The sequence below is a fragment of the Geospiza fortis genome, unplaced genomic scaffold (assembly GCF_000277835.1).
Source record: "Geospiza fortis unplaced genomic scaffold, GeoFor_1.0 scaffold11, whole genome shotgun sequence".
NCBI classification, from domain to species: Eukaryota; Metazoa; Chordata; class Aves; order Passeriformes; family Thraupidae; genus Geospiza; species Geospiza fortis.
Genome location: NW_005054304.1, coordinates 5975081 through 5994710, shown reverse-complemented (window position 1 = coordinate 5994710; position 19630 = coordinate 5975081). Strand labels below are relative to the sequence as shown.

The following is a 19630-nucleotide window of genomic DNA, read 5'->3' as shown; positions in this document are numbered from 1 at the left end:
TCTTCAATTTCATTTCATTTTTAATCTTCCATTGTGGAAGATGGGATGGGAGCAGGTTTCCACAAGAGGAAGAAAACTGCAGCACAACTACAGTGATTAATGCCAGGATTAAACTATCTCAAGGTCTCTAATTAATAGCGCCTCTTTAGCAACAAAAGGTGCTCCCATCTAAGACCCTGGGCCTCCCTGTCTGAAGGAAAGAAAATTAAATTTCCAGGATGACTTTCAGGCAAGTTTCTAATGCACTAAATGAGTTTTTCCAACAAACCCAGGACTACAGCCTCACACACTCCTCTTTGAAAGGGTCCCCACATGTTGTGCTTTCTAAAGAGCATGCAGGTGGTCTGTGGCACAACCAAGCTACACCCTGACTGAAACAGTAACACAATAAAATGGGACAAAAAGGGAAACAAATTGGCAAAGCCCTTTGCCTCTTGACTTCTTTCTCGGGGGTCTGCAACTGCTCTTGGCAGCTACAGCTGATGTGTTGCTCTTCCAAAGTAAACAAAATAAAATCTAGTTGCCACATACTACAGCATGGAAGAATGTCAGGAAGTCTGGTCTGGCCTGGGGAAACACTAACAGCACCAGGGAGAGAAGGGATGGATGCCTGTGGGAACTTCAAAGGGAAGGTTCTGTCTGTAAGGAAAAGAAAATGACGGCTTCTGGTCTCTGCTGAGAGAGATCCTCTCCCCTCCAGCCATTTGGAAAAGTCCACTTCAGGTGTAGCAGCTGCTTGGCCCCCATTGATGAACCCTCTTAGTTTGCTTGTAGGACTTGCATTTTGTTAGCTGAACCACTTCTCTCCCCTCCCAATTTTCCAGCAGTTTTCCATGCCATTAACTAATGAGCCCCACACAGTACACAATGAGAGCTTGCACCAAAGAGCTCAGATTTCACTACCATCAGTGTAGCTCTTCTTTTTTTCCCTTCACTATAACCAGGATGATTTGAATGAGCATTATTTAAATGGCTGCAGAACAAGCACTGCACTGCCATGCAATGCAAAGGCTTAGCCTGAAATCCTGTTTTGCACAGAGAATGGTGGTTAAGCATCTGGAAATGGGGATGGTTTGTTGTGCTGCAGCATCTGGCATGGGTTGGATGGAAACCTGGTGTGCAAGCTGCCACAGTGCACACCTGACCACCTGGAAAGGAGCTGATGGATGGAAAACGGAAGAGCTGTGCTGGACTATTCAAATACAATGTATTTTCTGTTGTCACATAAGGCTTCCCACAGGAATGTGAATATGAAAAAGATTCAGTGCAGTCTTGTCTGTGACAATCTGAAACATTTTGCACATCCAGCATCTTCCCAGTACAATGGAAAAGCATGAAGGAGAGCCTCTGAGCCGCTCGGCTCCAGAAATCACTCCACACAGCAGCAACCTCCAGTGAAACAGCCTCACAGCTGCTCCAAAGAATTCCAGCTGCTAACACATCCTCATGAGGAGCCATCTGCTAGCAAGAGTGCATCAATACTGTGCTGATATGCCTACAGCCTCCACCTCACAGGCTACAGGTGCAAGCAGCACAGCAGGCCTTCGGCATCCAAAAAGTTTACGTAGTCCCTGGCTTGAAAGATGTACCTTCCCTGCAAGCTTGTAAAGGCTGGGGGAATCAATCTTCCAAAACAACACCTTCCTGGGTACATTTGTTGACAGTAAATTAGTTTGTGCTCAAGAGCCTTTTTGTGCACCCTTTGCATCCCACTCTTAGCCTCAGATGGGCCAGGAGTGAGGTATGTGTGATGTGGGCAGAGCTGCCAAGGACTAAACAATGCTCCTATCCATCTCTGCTCACCTGTGTTTGCCAACAAGCCACACACAGATGAAAGAGCAATGGCCACAGTGGACTTCAAGCACCCAGAAAAAGGCATTGTAAAGGGCTGGGAAGGAAAATCCCCTCCCAGTGTGTGTTTGGGGAGGCATGGTGAGAAGCTACACATACCACCCAAGAGGCAGCTGTTTGGGCATTTTTGTCTGTGTCACTTCATACATAAAGAAGATCTTTAAGGGGCAGAAGAGATCACCACTCTCGATGAATCCTTAAAAATTCTGTGTAAATATATTGAAGGAAGACATCAAACAGAACTCTTTCATAAGGGCCTAGGTAAAAGCATGCTACTTTTGGGGATGGTACCTCTTATGAAATGGAAGCCAATATCTTCCTGGCATCAGTGGCAGCACAGAAAACTCTTACAGCTCTGAACAACATATCCCACATACACAGGCTCACATCTTTTCCTGGCTACATGCCTCAAAAGCAGGACTAGAGCACGAATCTCGCTGTCTCAGTGGGCACAACCCACTGGATTGGCTCAGTACCAACCTGTCATATAGGGAGGATGCCACTGGCACAGGGTGAAGGACCCACATATGTGGTTACCCTACTTCTCTCTTGAAATGCTGGGCTAAGCCAGAAAAGTTAACAAGGACAAAAATAAACCAGCTCTGTGCTCATCAAATCTCTTTCTGGGTAACCCCTGGGTAACCAGTGCCCCACCGCAGGAATGTCACAATCTCCCATGCTGGCACAATAATCCAGGGACTGTTCCTGAAGGTTAGGGAAGTTTATTTTTACAACTTTGCACAGTGCCTACAAATCTATCAGCCACACAACATCTGGTTCAGGCACTGCCCTTTGAATGGTTTTTCTGTTGGTGCAGTAATTAAAGGTATCCCAGGTGACACCTGATCCCTTATCAAGTTCACTAATTTAAGTGGAGTTATTCGGCTCTCTATTTTCTATACTTCATAATGTATTTCTAACCTTTAAAGTGACATAGGCAAGGACCAGATTGCAGGGGCGCTTATTAACAGCCTATTAAAATATTTTATGGCCTTTATTTTTACGTTGCCATAGGGAATCAAGTATTTTGCTGTTGTTAAACAGGCTCAGGATTTATGTTGCGAGAGCTTCACCACAGCCTAACACAGAGTAATGCTAGGAAATGAGCTGGGAGAACAAGCTCTCATTCAGCTCTCCATGTGCTGTAAAGCTGTCACATGCAGATGGCAGCAAGGGGCCCTCCAATGCAGGCCCTTGGTTTGGTTTGTTTTATTAAATATAAACTGATACAACAAGACACAAGGCTCTGGGACCTGGGTCCCTTTTTACTAATCCTGTAGACCCATGGAGGGTTGCTCAGATAGGATCTTTGTGGTCCTCTGTGAAATAAATATTCTGTGGCTTTTTATTCCAGAGCTGCTGTAACACATCCATGTTTTGCAACTGACTTAGAGCCAGTGACTGTGCGGGAAGACCACGATCTTACCTGCAACAAGACTATGATTGTATCTAGAAGACAACTATGATCTTACTGAAAACTTTTCTGAAGATTGCAAACCCCTTCTTCCCTAGGAAAACTCCCTCCAAGGTGAATTCCCCTCTCTGTTACAAATGTGCACTTCCTCCTAACTCGAGCACATCCAACACTGACACAACACGTCTTGAATTTAGAGAGTTAATGATGTCCTGCTTACGTATTCAGAAATTACAATCAAGTCTGTTCTGAAATGCTTGGTTTGATAAACTTCCTGGGGTGAGCCAGGGGTCTTCCCGAGTTTATATTATGTTGCTCTTATTTTCTCAAGCATAGAAAGTAATTTGTAATGAAGCAATGCATTTGGAAGAGTATCAGCAACATACTTAAAAGTATTTTAATTGCTTGTGTTTTCAAAACGTTTTAATGAAGTCAAATCAGGAATAGACACTCATCTGCCAAAGAACCTATAAAATATTTTACAATGACATTATAATTGATGCAACTGGTTGTATAAATTCCTGGCATTTTAAACAAAGATACTAGAGATTAGCTCAAGATGATTATTCAGTAGGCATTTATTATTTCTTCTTTAATTATAAGGGTTTTGTTGTTTTTCTTCTTCCCAGTTTTATATTTAAATGTCATACTGTAAGATGATTTTGTGCGGGTAACCTTAAAGAGACTGTTCTCAGCGAGCAATCCTATAGCACTAATGCATGACAAGTAGCCATATTAATAAATGTTATTAAATGTACCATGCCTTTAATACCTCATCCAAGACCAAATGACAGACTATCTTTCTGGGATCAATCCTGGACATCCAGAAGGGATTGCTTCTCTAATTTCATTTTATAGCCAAGCAATGGCAGGAGAAATTGAGGCTCCCTGCAAAGCAGACTCCCTAAAACCCGGGTGAACGAGGGCTCTGAGGGTTTCTGAGCTCAATGGGTCTCCTGCATTTGCGCAGACTCCAATTCCCTTTCCTCCCAACCCTTGAGGGAGGAGCTGCACCTAAAACTTCACCCAAAGGACCATGCAGGTCATGACACACCAATGGCACTACAAGCCTTGCCTGCTGAGAAAGTTTTTGGGAGGGCCCTGACCTGGTTCAAATTAAAGCTGCATCTGCAAGAGCAGCTCAGCATTAAGAACAACAGCCTTGCTGAGAGCTCCCCTTACACCTCTTCACCCTCTCCTACCACGAATGAGAGAGGAGAACCCACTTCAAGCTGTGCTGCACCATGCTCTCCTTTCCTGGGTGAGCAATAAAGTGCTGACTCCCAACAATCTCCTCCTCCTGAAGCTCATTAGATGGTTTTATTAATTAGCAGGCTCCCAGTCTTATCATGCGCTGCACCTGAAATCTGGCTTGTGTTTTTGAAGAGAGTAATTAAAGCCAGAGGTAGTTGAATAAACACGCACTGACAGAGACTAATACCCTACCAATATAATGAAGCAGCTTGCTAGACAGTAAGATGCCCAGGCTCAGATGTTAACCCAGTGCAAGGGCAAAACATGCTTTGGCTGGCAAGCACATCCACCTGCTGATGTGGGCACCCCCAGGAAAATCCTGGATAACTTTGCTGAAAGACTCTGGGGGAGAATTTGGGTCATGGAACGTGTCAGGGCCAAAACAAACAGAAAACAAGTAAGGCAGCTGCCCTCAGAGCACACAGAAGTAGTAATAATCAACTGTTTCAACACCTTCCCTGTAGAGACTGCAATAATTAGCTGGTAATTATTGGGCACAATTTCCTTTACTAGACTAGAAGGTTACCTGCTTCAAGGACAGAAAATGTAGCTTTGCCTCCTTCATGCAAAATTGAACGGAAAATGCCAACAATTGCAGCCAAATCCCAATATAGCGCTTCATCATCAGCCACTTGGTGTCTTTTAGAAACCACTCTGCAGTGCCATAGCCCAAGGTATTATCCCTGGTTAGCACTGCTGCTGCCAGAGCTGGTTCCCCTGTTCTGCACCTCAGAGGAATGAGGGAATAAACAGCAAAAGACAGAAACAGGAAGAGAAAAACCACTTACTTGATATTGTCAAGACATCCAGATTCAGGTTTCAGTATGGCAGTATGATGAAACATTTTATAGAGAGCAATCCCAAGGAAGATGACATTAAGCTGCAATGGAGGGGGAAGAAAAAAAAAAGGATTATGTGACACAGCACAACAGGATGGGGAGAAAGTCAGCTCCTTCTCTGTAACAGATGGGTTACTGTAGGAAATTAGCTCATGGAACAGCTTTATAGTGACTGAATCAGTGAGAATTTCTAAGCACTTTATAAGGTGACCTGGCCTGTAGATTACAGGACTGGTGATGCCATAGCCTTAGCACAGCTGTGGCACTGCTGATACAAGGCTGGTTCTAACCTCAACTGTAGTGCTTCAAGGAGCATTATGGAAAATTAAAAATACTTTCTGTAAGAGCTTCTCTGTGTCTGAGAGGTGTACAGTCGTGAAAAGTCACTCCCAGCATCTTACTTAGCCAGCCCCATTGTAATGAAGCATAAAAGCATCTTTTTCTGGTGAATACACCTTTTAAACACATTGTAATGGGGAAGGTGGGTAGGGAAATCACAACTGATGCTTAACACAATGCAAAGTTGAATAAACAAAAATCAAAAAGGGTTTGATTTGTTCCATAAAAGATGTGATGTTTCATAAAAGATGTTTCCAGGCCTCAGTGTTCATAAGGCAGCCAATTCCTGGAAAGGAGTTTCCCAAAAAGCCCAGTCTAGGATTTGAGACATAATCAAAAAGGGAAGATATCTTTTTATGAATGAATTGCTTAAGGGGGAAAAAAACCCCCAAGAGTTGTAGTTGGTGGCATGGCCCCCTTCCTGATGTGGAAGGCTGCTGAAACAGCTCCCAGGTTGCAGGAGAAGCAGAAGAAGCAGAGACAATGTCTGCATTGAAGTGAGAGTGCCTGGTTTTCTGTGCTAGCCAAACTGTAGCCTAGTCAAAACAAAGGATGGTTTATTTAAGCCATATTGTAGTGATTAAAGTATAAGAAAACTCCAGCTGTCTCTGAAGTTGGGTTCTCTACCTTGTTGCTGTGTTAGCTGATAAGCTGGCAATGTGCTAAACATGAAGTCACACAAATTTCAACTTCTGCTGGTTAGGAAAAACCCTCAACAAACTTCTTTTCCAGCTCGGACTTTTCTTCATTCCCCCCTCCCCTGCTCCCAGATCTCCCTTTTTTTTGTTTTGTTTTGTTTTTGTATTATCAATGCAAAATTTCACTCTGGAATTTGAAAGGAGTGTGAGCAGTGAGTGGCATGAAAACAGTTTGGCACTTCTAAATGTCCAGTGGTAAAAACCAAACTCTGCAAGTGCCTGTTCTGAAGCTCCCTGGTCCATTTTGATCAAGTGTTTTGCAATGCCAAGAGCCTCTCATAATGAGGGTCTAATTGCTATGCCAGGTAGGGTCAAAGAAGAACATGCCTTTCTCAAATTAATCTGTGTAAATTAAAGATAAAGAGAAAAGGGACAGCAAAAGTTTTATTTCTTGACCTGAGAGATGGAGTAGTTAATTAGGAGTTCTTACCATAATTATCAAGGTCGCTGGTCCTATAAAGCTCCAAATGAAGTAGGTGTCAAGTCGGAGCCAACATCTGTAATGAAACACAGGGGAAAGAAGGCATTCAAGGACTGCACCCAGGACATACATCAAGAGTGAGAGAGTGACAGAGAAGAATGTGAGCTGCAAAACATGCCGGTGGGAGACAGGAAATATTACATTGCTTGTTCATTTAAATGCTGAATTATGTGCCCAATTTCTGACAGCACTATTGATGGAGTAAGATAATTACCTCTAGAGGAAGCAGGGAGAAAATGGCACAAGGCCTATTTGCTAAGGCTTTCTGCATCTGTTGGAAAAACTCCTTAAACTGTGGGGTTTTTTAAGGAAGGGGTCTGAGGAACATGCACAGAGCTTCTTCTTTGCTTTGTGCTCCTCTTTGCTCTCCAGCTCTGATGCAATGCAAGCTGTCTGATGCATCAGCTGTCAAGCAAGATGACATTTCTCTAGCAAGTACATCAGAGAAACTTTGGTGCAAATAGGAAGCATGAATTGGATAACAGAAGGCTGAGGTTTAATTAGGTTCAGCAACTTCCCCTTTAAAGTGTTTTATTTCCCTGAACCTCCTGAGTATTTTGTTTCCACTAATGTTTCCAGGGTTGCATATGGTCTGTGCTATCACAAGAAGTTGATTCATGGCCTAAAACTAAATTATTAATCGCTTAATTTCAACCGCATTTAATACTCCCCACATTTTTTAAAGCCCCTGGGAAATTACATTTCCATTCCTAGTTCATTCCAGGCGACAGGAAGACAAAAATGGAAGTGACTCGTTACAAGACAGACAAATGTAAATTCCAAGAAAGTTCCACATGATGTTTAAAATAATAATATCTTGTCGTCTTTGCAATGCTGCAAATCACAGTTCCGTTTATACACAAAGGACTGAGAAAGCATAAAACCACTCTTCTACTAAACATCCGACAAAATTTCATGATTAGGCAAGTGACAGGAACTGTATATATGAATTCATCATGGTGGTGGAGATAGCAGTTCTCACAAATGACAGCTCTAGTGTATGTGCCTAATGCTTTTTCCCTTCCAATGGACTTTGCAACAGGCAGAAAGGTCTGTGCCAGCAGCCCCATGGGAGATGATCAGCAGGAGATGCCTGACAAGAGAATAAAGCATGCCCTGAACCTCTGTGGCTGGGAGAAGCCAAAATATGAATAAATTCAAATATGCAGAGAAAACTTCTCACTTCCCTTCCTGACCATATAAATTTCAGGTCTCATCAGTGTTGGAGATGTATTGATATATATACACACACTCATAAGGCTATTTGTCACAAATTAAAATACTGTCACTTCCGTAACTGTCACTCCTGAACTGCCTCTGCAGTTGCTCATCCAGAATCCTCACGTGATAGCAGCAAAATCTTAATGCAAGAGGCAAACAGAGGCTTTCAGAGCAATTGCTGGGAAATCTTGTTTCCTCCGTGGCTGCTGAAGTTCAAGGTGATTTAGATGCAGCTGGTAATGGAATAACATGAGTGACTCGAAACTACTTGAGTCTGATTCCCTATAGGAAAAGGTTTATGTGATCATGACATCTGTGTATCACCCATAATACCATCTGAAATGTCACCCAACTGCAACTAGATTTGACAAAGGAATAGAGGTTTCAAGGATAATGAAGTCCCTGTAAAAAGTGCCCCCCCATTCCTGAACAAGGATGTCCGCATAGCAGCAGCTCACATATTTACACGGCGTTTCAGACTTTATACCTACCCCATCCCCCTCAGGAAAAATGAGTAACTGGTGCTTATGCCTCAGCTGCTGCATATAAATCACAGAATACGCAGCCCCATCACTTTTTTTTCTACTGATAATGAGTGCTGGTGTGTGGGAGAGGACTCAGAGGGTTGTGGGGGTTTTATTTTTTTTAAATGAAAATATTTTCAAATCCTTTTTTTGACGGTTTAACATTCAAAACAACCCCTAGCCCCTGCTGCCCAGAAGTTGGGAGCACTGTATTTTAGGCACCATCAACTTAGTTTTTCTTCAGCATAAACAGTGACCTGGATCTTGGAAAATCTAGGGAAGAGGAAAAACATAAACCCTCTCTTTACTTCTTGAAGCACAGTGATCACCCTTCAGTCACATCTGTTGCAGCTGGTTTTGAATGCATACAGATTGGGACATGGGGAAAACCAGGGAAAGCTGAAATACTGAATGAGTAAAAAGCTGTGCCAGGCTCAGCAAAGAAGAGCAAAGCAACTGGTACCTTTTCCAGACAGCAAAAAGAATGAAATTTTCCACCCCACTCCCCTAAAATATCTGTCTCTTCATTTGTAAAAAACAACGGAGATGCTGTGGATGAGAAACAGCAGAGGAACAGAGGAACCAGATCCTGCCATCAGGATAAGTGGGGCATGGGGCAAAAGGCATGGAGCAAAAGGAGCCCTAGGAGACATGGCTTCACCTAAGCTGAAGCACAGCTTGTGAAAAACAGAGAAGGCTTTTTTTAGGCCTCTCTGTACACTTCAAAGAATGCCATGTCATTTTTTTATTTGTTTGAATAGAAAATTTGCCTTTTTATGAAACTGTGTATGATACTCAGTCTTGGAGGATTTAAAAAAAAGTGGGTTTTTTGGTGGTCATCAGGAAGAGATGAAACTCTGAACCTGTTTAAGTCATACCTCATTAAAAATGCAAATTAAGACCAAAATATCAAAACACAGGCATCCCGCCAATTGCGTTGTGGAGCTGTAAATTGCTAATCAGACAAGTACCACACTGAGCTTTTCTTGCCTTAGAAGACAAAAACCCACACGCACAATGAGCTGCATAAATGAGCTCCTCCAAACAAGGAAGCAATCAGGCAACTCACTTCCCAGAGTTGCTAATCTTGGGCTGCTGAGTTACTTGTGACCCTCCACGAGCAGCTGCGCTGTGAGCGCAGACTTGCCACATTATGAGTTTAGGCTGTGCTGCCATAGAGCAAACAAGCTCCTTTAGGCCTCAATGCAAGGCAGGGGATTATCAGGAATGTGTGTATGTAGGGAATACTGCTCAAAACCCCATTGCTTCTTCTAGGAGTCACCCCAGTGCATTCAGTTCTCGTGACAAGCTCCGTGGCACTGCTCTCCTTTACTTTTTAATTTCCTCCTTTTCCACAGTGGCAACTCACAATATTCACCTAAAGCTTTGCCCAAGTAATAAAGACTACAAAGAGTTTACTCTATTTTCTGCATGAAGAGAAATCAAATACTAAACTATCCCCGGTGTGCATTAAATATAACCAATAAACAATCATTAGCTGCCATTGGACCATAAAATTTGAAGAGCCCTAAACATATCATGTTGTTCATGGGAGCTCAGTGGTTTGTTTCATGTGGCTGTACAGCCTCCTTGTCAGGGTGCAGCAATGGGATATGTATGCACCAGACGTGCCTTTCAAGGGTGCAATATAGGTTCTGCTTAATGGAGTTCAGCATCCACATAGCTCACGCTTCCTCCTCCAAATACTGGCAGCAGCACTGCAAATAAAACAAGTTCAGTGGAGCCACCCAAGACAGACCACATTGTTAGATGCTATTTTCTGAGCAGCATTTACATGCATGACATGTCGGCGCCTGGCTGATGGACTCGGAGGCTGTGTACATACACAGGGCTTTCATTTTGCTTTCTGACAGCTGGATTGCTTACTGTGTATATCTTGCTTTATAGCATTCCAAAAGATGGGGAAGAAGGGGGGAGAAACAAAAGAGAGATCCCTGCCATGATGGATTTGATCACCAGTGAATTAATATACCTACAAGATTCTAAAATATATTGAATCACTCAAAGCATAGCTGCTTTCCTCTGCAGTTTGAGAGAGGCTTTGATATGAAACCCAGGGAAGTATGGAAATATGAAATAGCTTCTTGCTGCTGATTTGGGATGGCCTGCTTCTAGCATGAGTCTTCTCAAAGGCTGCTAAAGCCATAATTGAGCTTTTACTGAATTTTAGATGCAAGTTATTTTCAAACACTAACTACAAAGGCAAATACTATTTTTTGTACTATTTTCTTTGAATTTTGCAGCATTGGCCACCATGACCCTTGACATCATATCCATCGAGGAGATGGATGGACTTGGTTAACACATGGGATAAGGCAAATGATTTGTCTTTTAATTTTTTTTTTAAGTACAATCCCAGTATCTTCTTTTTTGCAGCCTAATTTGAGCTGTGGACATTTAAGACCCAGCAGCTGAAGATATGGTCTGTAAGAAATGGTAACTCAGAAGTTCATGAGAGCACTGCCAGAATCTCTTTGGCAATGTGGGGGAACCACACTGTCTGCAGTGGGGTTTCCTGCTTTTCATTTGAGAGGTTAGAATCTGAATAAGGTGAGATAGAACATTTCTGATTTATCTCAAACACAGTTGAGCTAGCCTGAATGGGATGATCTTTAAAGGGAATCTATGCTGCTGCTTATTCACAAAAGCAAATTAATCTCCTAATATAAGGGGTTTGAACTGTTCTAAAACAAACAAACAAAAAACTAAAAAAAACCTAGGAAAAGGACCAATCCCCATCCTTGAATTAATTAAGTGTATAAGAGTATCTTTATGGAGCAGCTAGTCCAAAATGCCAATTTGAATAATAGGCCACGGAATACTTCAAGAAAATCACAAGCACCAAGTGATGAGTAAAGCTATAGAGGGAGGAACAACTGCCTGTTCCTGGCTATGTAATCTGGGCATGTGTTACAGGAGGGTTGGATTTAGAAAGGAAAATTAAATCAAGAAAACCCTACACTGTGTGTTTAAGCAAATCATTCTGAGATGTATGAATGGTGGCACCAAGTGCCAGGCAAAAAACAAATAACACTAACAGTTCCATAAGTCCTGCTTAAACAAATGCAGTAAATAATGGAGGGAGGCAAGTAATATATTCCAGAGGATGTTTTACAAAACCTGGCAAAACCAAGCAACTTCTTGCAATCAAATTATGTATGCCTGGCATAGAGTTCACTACAAATTCTAATCAGTTCTACCCTTCTAATAACATTATACTGAAAAATACATCATCATCCATCAACCAGATGGAGCATGATAGTTATACAAAACATATTGTATGGTTTTTATTTTCCTCTGTGAGAACGTGATAAAATTGTACATTCTGGAATTAAAAATTAGAAATAAATATTTTAGATTTGCAAATATCTGTAAATATTTATTTGCAAAATATTATATATACATGTGTAATCATTTAAAATACCACTTCGTGCTGTGGTGAGGGAGACATATTTTATTGGCACACACACAGGACTGCTGCCTCTTCAATGCCAAGATAGTGAAGTGTTTGCCTTCGGGGAATTTCAGCCAAACTTTCTGCCTGTACCTTCCATGGCATGGAAACATTTTGGCAACCAAGGTCTATTTGCAAAAGCCAAAGGGTGAACAGTGTGGAAAGTAGCCACAAAATACTACACTGTAAACTGGACAGGTTAGGACAGTGCTCCAGCAATGGCAGATGTGCTGTCCTTTCCAGACTGCTGGAATATGTTTGAGGCTCAACACGCCTGATGCAGGCCACTGTGAAGAGCTATGTCCTCCACAGGAACACCACAGTCAAGAATAAATTTGTCTAAAGGGACAAGGCAAACTGTTTCCATACCTGATTTAATAGGTGCTTATATAATGTTCAAGAGGGGGAGTGAATAGAAAAGCTTGTTGGGGCAGGAAGAAGGTGGCAACTGATGGAAAATCTCCTTCAAAAATGGCAATCAGCTGTTGTGTTACCTATTCTTTGCCCTCTAGGCTTGTAAAAGTCAGTCAAACTACTTTGGATAAATTGGTAGAGATCCTAAAAAACTTACACCCTCCTACCCTTATCTGTAGGAGATTTCCTTTCCTTTCCATGAAGTGTGACATTTATACAAATTCAGGTCGCTGCTCTCCTACTCATGGGAGGAACACAACACAAATATCCATCTGGGAGCAAGCTTGCCTGCTGGCATGGTAATGGATCATGAGCAGTTCCACTGCTCTACAGATCTGCTTTTTCAAAACATAAAGGTTCATATATACAAATAAGGTTTCAGGCAAAAAATTTGCAGTTGAACCTAACAGAAAATCAAATGCTGCCATGGCCCAACCTGATCTATGCCAAAAAAGAGCTTCAGAACCACCAATGGCTCTTTACTATATATGCCTTCATATTGAGCCCTTAACTCAGTTAAAGTGAGACTAGAAAGGCAGACTGATAAGGGAAGAAAAAAAAAAGTCAATAAAAACACACTGTTAATCCTATTGTAGCAAAGATGGCAAAGAGAATCAAATGTTCAATCTTCCCCTTGTTTTCCATTTGACGGTGTTGCATGATAATCTAACTTGTGCTTTCATACCAGCTTCAGCAATGTTGAAAACACTTAAGAATATTCATAATGATAAATGATATAGCTGTTCTGATTTGCAAAGAGCCTAATGCATTCCATAGTCACCACCTATTTTGCCTGCAGGCTCTGTTAATTTGATAGACCAGTTTTAAAAAAAGAGGAAGAAAGCAGCATCTTCATCCAAATAAGAAACAGTCTTTGGTTAGAGAAGGAGGATCTTGCTGATATAGTACCAAACTGAGAGTAGGAACAGTCACCTCTGCTGTTGTTATGCAATGATATGACAAAATTTTCCTCGACTGGCTTCCCTAGAAAATACCTTTGCAAATAATTTCATAGTGGGGAATTTATCCTGCAAGAAACACAGAGATAAGGCAAGGCATGCCTCCTGGCTGAGCTCTGCCTGAACAACTCCTCTGGGCTCCTCATGTCCATTTGTTGCCCCCACTCCCACCTCTCCTGAGCAGGTCCAGGGAAAGCCAAGGTCACTCACACTTTGTCTGTGCCATAGCTCCGGTAGTCCACTGCTGCTGACACGGCCACAATCAGCGCAGGCATGCCGTACCCCACCAAGTAGAAATACTTCCTCCGGGAGTGCTCACTCTCAAACACCTCCACCAGCATGATGTACAGCTGCACACCCTCCAGGAACATCCAGGTGAAAGCTGCCAGGAAGAAGAAGTGCAGGAGGGCAGCGAACACGGCACAGGCAATCTGCGTGAGGATTGAAAAGAGCAAGGGAAGGTGTTTGTAGCATGATTAATTAATGCAACAGTCAGGAGTACTCTTACTTGGAGGCTTAATAAAAATGAGGGTGTTCTTATCTTCCCTCTCCAAAGGAAGAACTTTTTTTTCACTTGGGAAATATGTGTGAATTGTTTTAAAATAGTACAAGCATATATAAGTGATACTAAAAGATACAAAGGCAGGCACGCACACAATCATGCAAATAAGCAGATGAAGATGTACATGGTATAAGCTCATTTTAATGACCTGCTTATTAAACATACACACACATTGACAAGCAACACACATACAGCCCCTGAAATCACAGCAGGCATCAGTATGTGAATCCCAGTTATCAGCTGGGGGCCCAGCCCTGTGAGGACTCGTGCATGGAATGAAGACAGTGCTGGAATGTTTCTCACTGGTCAAACACAGCAGATGCACTGAGACAAGAGCCTGTGACAGAAGCAGAAAGTGCTTTGTCTCTTACCGGCTGGTCAGTCCGGTTGATGCCGATGAGGAAGAGGAGCTCCGCCACGAAGAGGCTGATACACAGGTTCTTGTGAATCGTGTTGCGGTCGCTCTGCAGCCCACGGAAGAAGCAGAAGGTGAAGATGCAGATCAGGAGGCAGACCAGGGAAAGCAGGATGCCAACCCATGTGATGAAGTCCAGGAGCAGGTCATGGACTGCATCGCTGTGCTGAAGGTAAAAACAAAAAAATCTCATCAGGTGCATGATGAATGACTTCTAATGCACACAGAGTAAGGTTGTCTGTGGCACAAGGCATAAGTAGCAAAAAGATTAAATGCACCTAAACTTGAGCCCTGCAGCAAGAAAGCTGCAACCTGAAACACAGACTCCAAAGCATCTTGCAAGCTGCAGGTGCCCTGGACAGACTCAGGCCCCAAAACCTTGCAGAAGCATAATGCTGTTGATGAAAATAGTGAGATATCAGGGCTGGTCTTGCGTGCAGCTCAATCTTGCACAAGCATGGCAAAGGAGTGCCTGGACACCCAGAAAACAGAACCATTGAACAGAGTGATTCAAGTGTAAAAAAGCATTTCATGCTAACAACATCATGTCCAACAACTGCAAGTCCACTACAACCATTTGCCAACAGTGAAAAAAGACTCTCTTTAAATGTTCAGAGATGTATGAGCTTGGAGGCTTTCGAAAGAAAGAGATTGCTTGATTTTTTTTTTCTTTTTCCACAGGGGAAGGAGAAAGGAAGTTTGATTTTTCTTTTTCAAACCCTGGAGTTATATTTTAGAACTCCTAGGAAGTCAGATTGATCCTGAGAACATTACCCAGAAAAAAAAAGACAGACCTTTTAACACGAATTTGCTTTTAAACTGTAACAGAACAGTGATTTTAAGACAGCCTGGAAAGTGACTGATTCCCTGTGATGAACTTTTAACATGGATGTACTTCAAAGCCATGCAAACAAAGCCAGTGTAAAACTAGGCAACAAAGTTTTCTGAGAGTCAGGATAGGTGAGCCTTGGCTCTGCTGACAAAACACTGCTGCATTGCTCCTGAGCTTACACTTCATGTCCCTCATGGAAAGAGGAGGCACATGATGAGATCCTCCTGGTGAGAGCATTGCACTTCCCTATTCAGGCTATAAAACTCGTCCACTATCCCCAAGCTTCCACCAGATGTGGTGAAATTATAGATATCATTGCTTAACAAAATGTAAATAAAACACAAGAAATACATGGTCAGCCATGAGATAACTGCTTGGGTAAGTAGTTAGCATCAATGAGCTGGGGAAAAGACTGGCTGGAAATCTCTGGGGGCATTTCACAAAGACCAGAGCACCTCAAAGCCCAGCTTTGTGATCCACCGGGTTGTGTTATAAATGGTAATCACATTCTCCACCATTTCTGGCATTTTGATGACTTGGGCATTATGTAGGCTGGCAAATACAATAGTGTCACACTTCAAAAAGCCAGGGCAAAGTGGAAACATTTTTCTCTCCATGGGATAAAAGCTTATGACAGATGGAGGGAAAAGGTGATCAATTTATCCACTTTCTTTGCCTGTTTGCCAGTGATAAAGTTGCATCAAATGTCAGGCCTTTCTCAATATACATTCTGCTATGTCTGCACACGCAAGAAGCATCTCAAACCTTTCAGCCCTTTGGCTTTACCAGCATGAGCGAAAGGCATCAAATGATAATGAAAGATGGGGAGAGATTCTCTGCTCCATCCCTTTCATGCTGGAAGTTTTGTCTCCAGGAAGACTTGGAGGTGGAGAGATGGAGGGCTTCTTTGCCCAAACCCCCTTGCATCTCTTTCCAACTATTTCCAATACCTAAGGAACTAGAGGTCACAAGTCCAACAGGGAGACAAGAAATCATTGTGTGCTTTCTGTGGCTCATGACAGAAATGCCTATTCCAGCCAGCTCATCCAGCAGCGCGCAGAAACCTGACAAGATGAAGCACATCATTTCCCTGGCAGCTGCGCATTGCTTTATCTCAGTGTCATTCCAGATCATCCATCCCTCTTAACTCTGCGGAAAAATGTTAATGCAAACCTTGCACCTTGCAGATCATTCTTTCTTTTGTCTGAGGCTGCAGAGGGATGGCAGGAGAACATCTCCCTGAACAAGCCCTTGTCTGATTAGATTGTCCTGCCAGGCTGAATGGACCAAGAGCTCTTGGCCTGGGCAACAGGAGAAGGCAGCCAATGCAGGTGGATGCAGGGAGAAAGAAACCAGGCAGACTTTGGCCAGATGTACACAGCCCCACCCAGATGGGGGCATATTCATCCAGCCCAAGACAAATTTAGCATGGTGCAGGCAAAATTCTCCAAAGACTTCTTCTCTCACGGGTCCCATCTCCTGCACCTCTTATCACAATACCACAACTCTGCTGAATTTAAGACATGACGCAGGAATTACAGGTGGTTTTGCTCTTGGAGAGGGATCCTACCATCTAGGTTCTTTGCCTTCTCCAGGGAAGGGCTGCTTGCCCAAGAAGCTGACCATGCTTAGCAGTAAATATACTTCATTGCTGTATCATTATTATTATTACTATTATCGCTCTTACTGCTTTTCTTTTTAATATTAATCGTAAAGATAATACTGAGTTTATGTATGTAACACTCATCCCTGGAGTGCCGGGAAACAACCATAAAAACAACTTCTCCATTATTACAAACTCCCTCCCCAAACTCAACAAACTCACAGAAGAACAAACAGAAAGGAATTATAACAATGAACTGGGAACAAGAGCAATTTAAAAACACCTCGGGGAAAAAAAAAAAAAAAGAATTTGTAGCTTTTCTAGTAAAGTCCAAGAGAAGAAGTGAGCTGAATTTTAAAGGCTGGGTACACTCCAGCCTGTTTGAGATGCCCAATTTCAGGTGCTACTGCAGAGCAAATGGATCAGGAAAGACTTGATAAGCACTGGCATCCTTCCCATGGCAGTGCCAACTGCTCCCTCAGGGCAGGCACATCCAGAGCTTGTACAGCAGCAAGTACAACGAAAGGCAACTTGCCTTTTGCTGGAGACTGAAACCTGTAAATTACTGCACTGTTACAGCAATCAGAATAATATGGGAAAGGGAACAACAGTGGTAACCTCTCCCAATGCCATGAGGTTTTCCTTGCCATCACCTGATCTCTGTGCGACAAACAAGGAGCAGCATAACCTGGCTTACACAGCTGGTATACGGAGTTGCAGGGTTAAGTATGATACAGGGAACACCAAGATTTTGGATGTAGGTGTCAGCCTTCAAGCCTGGTCTCAACTACAGAAAAATGCAAGAACAGCAAATTTTCTCTTTACCTGTTACAGTTCAAAACTGTTCTTGACTGAGGATAAAACAGCTCAGAGTGCATGCTAACCACTGAATCACAGCATGGTGAAGGTTGGAAGGGACCACCACTGGCGTCACCTGGTCCAACCTCCCTGCTCAGGTCCAACTGGACTCTGTGCCACTGATCACGACCCTCTGGGATCTGCCATTCCCAGAAGATCCCTAGGAATATCTTTCCAGCACAATGAAAGCCCTAGGGTCTCTAAAGCATGCAACATACATCTGAGACCACCAGTGTACTGACTACAGTCACCTCTTGCTTCTCAATGATCCTCCCAAACACTTGGGCAACCAGCAGAGCCCATGAGAAATACGAGATATCAGACTAAGAGACAATTCCTGGCAGCATCAACCAAACAACTCCTTGCCCAAATGCACCATGGCTCTCCAGAATGGTGCTACATGGCATAGCATGCAAGACACTGAGGTTTGTTACCACTGAGCTACACACTTCACAGAATAGGCTGACACACAGATTATTTTTAGCAGAGGAACAACTTACTAAGTTGTTCTTTACAAAAAACAACACACTTCAGTGACAGGCTTTCTATAGTAAGTATGTTTTACATTTATGATTTAGAAAATGTTAAGCCCGGTGAAAAGAGATGTCTCAGGCTTTGGGATAAAGACCTGTTTTTTTTCCAGTGGGGCTAAGAGCAGTAGTAGGAGGAGAGTGCTGACAGGAATTTGTGCAGGAGGAGTTACAGGAACACTGGTAGCAACCACAGCAGGGGGAGCAGGCAGCCCCAATATTATCCAGGCTGGGAAAATCAATGAGCAGCTCTGGCAGTGTCTGCACACCACAGCTGAGCTAATAAAAACAAATCCCAGGGAATGTCAGCTTATGACAGAATGGCTCTCCCTGAGATGAACAGCCATTTCCTCCCTTATTAAAAACATCAGCAGAAGAAAACAGCAGCCAAACCAAGCTGCCAGCAGCAAAGGACACATTCCTTTGCCTAATCTGTCCTTTCAGGAATGGGAGAAGTAATATCTTTGGGGGTGGAAGAATAAGTAAGCAGTAAATAAAAACACAATGTCATCAAACTAGCTCAAATATGACCACTCTGTGCCTGGTGGGAGCTGGCAGAGTGCTGGGCTGGGCAGAAACCCAAGTGGGACAGGTTTGAACTTCTGTGCATTGCTGATGCTGCTTCTTGGATTTGTAGGTCTTTGGAGCCATGCAGGGTCTCTCTGCCCTTTTCCCCCCATCTCTGGTGGTGAGAGGATTTACTGCTATGACCTGGCTGTAATGCTTTGCTGGCTATGTGCAAGGGGCTACTGAAGAGGCAGATGGTTTTGTAGATGTGTCAAAAGCACCAAGCTGGGGTACATGGACTGGGAGGAAACCCCAAGGATTCCTGAAGTGCATCCGAGCTGGCTAAAGGCATCACCTGCTGTGGCTATGAAAGCATGAGAGGCTTCAAGGGAGATTTTCCCCTTCTGTTGCCAAGAGGACTATGAGCTGGGGGGATCCCTTTGCTTTAGCACCCATCCTCTCCATCTTCCCCAAGGATGCACCCAGGGAGGTAGGCAGCTGTGCTCCACAGTGAATACAGCACCCATGGACCAGGTACGCATTTCCTCTGGGCTCTGCAAACATGATGTGATCATTGGCACCATCAGGTCCTAACCCAGGAATAAAGAGAGCAAAATTCCCACCTGAAGCCTTTGTGCAATATTAATGTCTTCTGACTTTGGCCATTCACAACAAGGCTCAGATCCCTGAGCGTTCCTGCAGAGTCATTTAGTCATCTTTTCTCTCCTTGCCTCTCTTAGTCCACGAAGCTGCCTTTGCATATTCTGCATGGGCAACACAAATGAGCTTCGTCCTCTTCTGCCTTCCTCAGCAAGATGAAACCCTCCTAGCAGGACTCAGTCCCACAAACTTCT

General features: G+C 43.2%; 1 protein-coding gene across 1 annotated transcript in view; it reads right to left on the bottom strand.

Moving 5' to 3' along the window:
* Positions 1-19630, bottom strand: part of ADGRL3 (adhesion G protein-coupled receptor L3) — a 482184-nt gene that overhangs the window by 40503 nt on the left and 422051 nt on the right. The window contains 4 exon segments of the mRNA XM_031066355.1: positions 5308-5399; positions 6826-6892; positions 13680-13900; positions 14403-14612. Coding sequence (XP_030922215.1) covers positions 5308-5399; positions 6826-6892; positions 13680-13900; positions 14403-14612 — 590 coding nt within the window.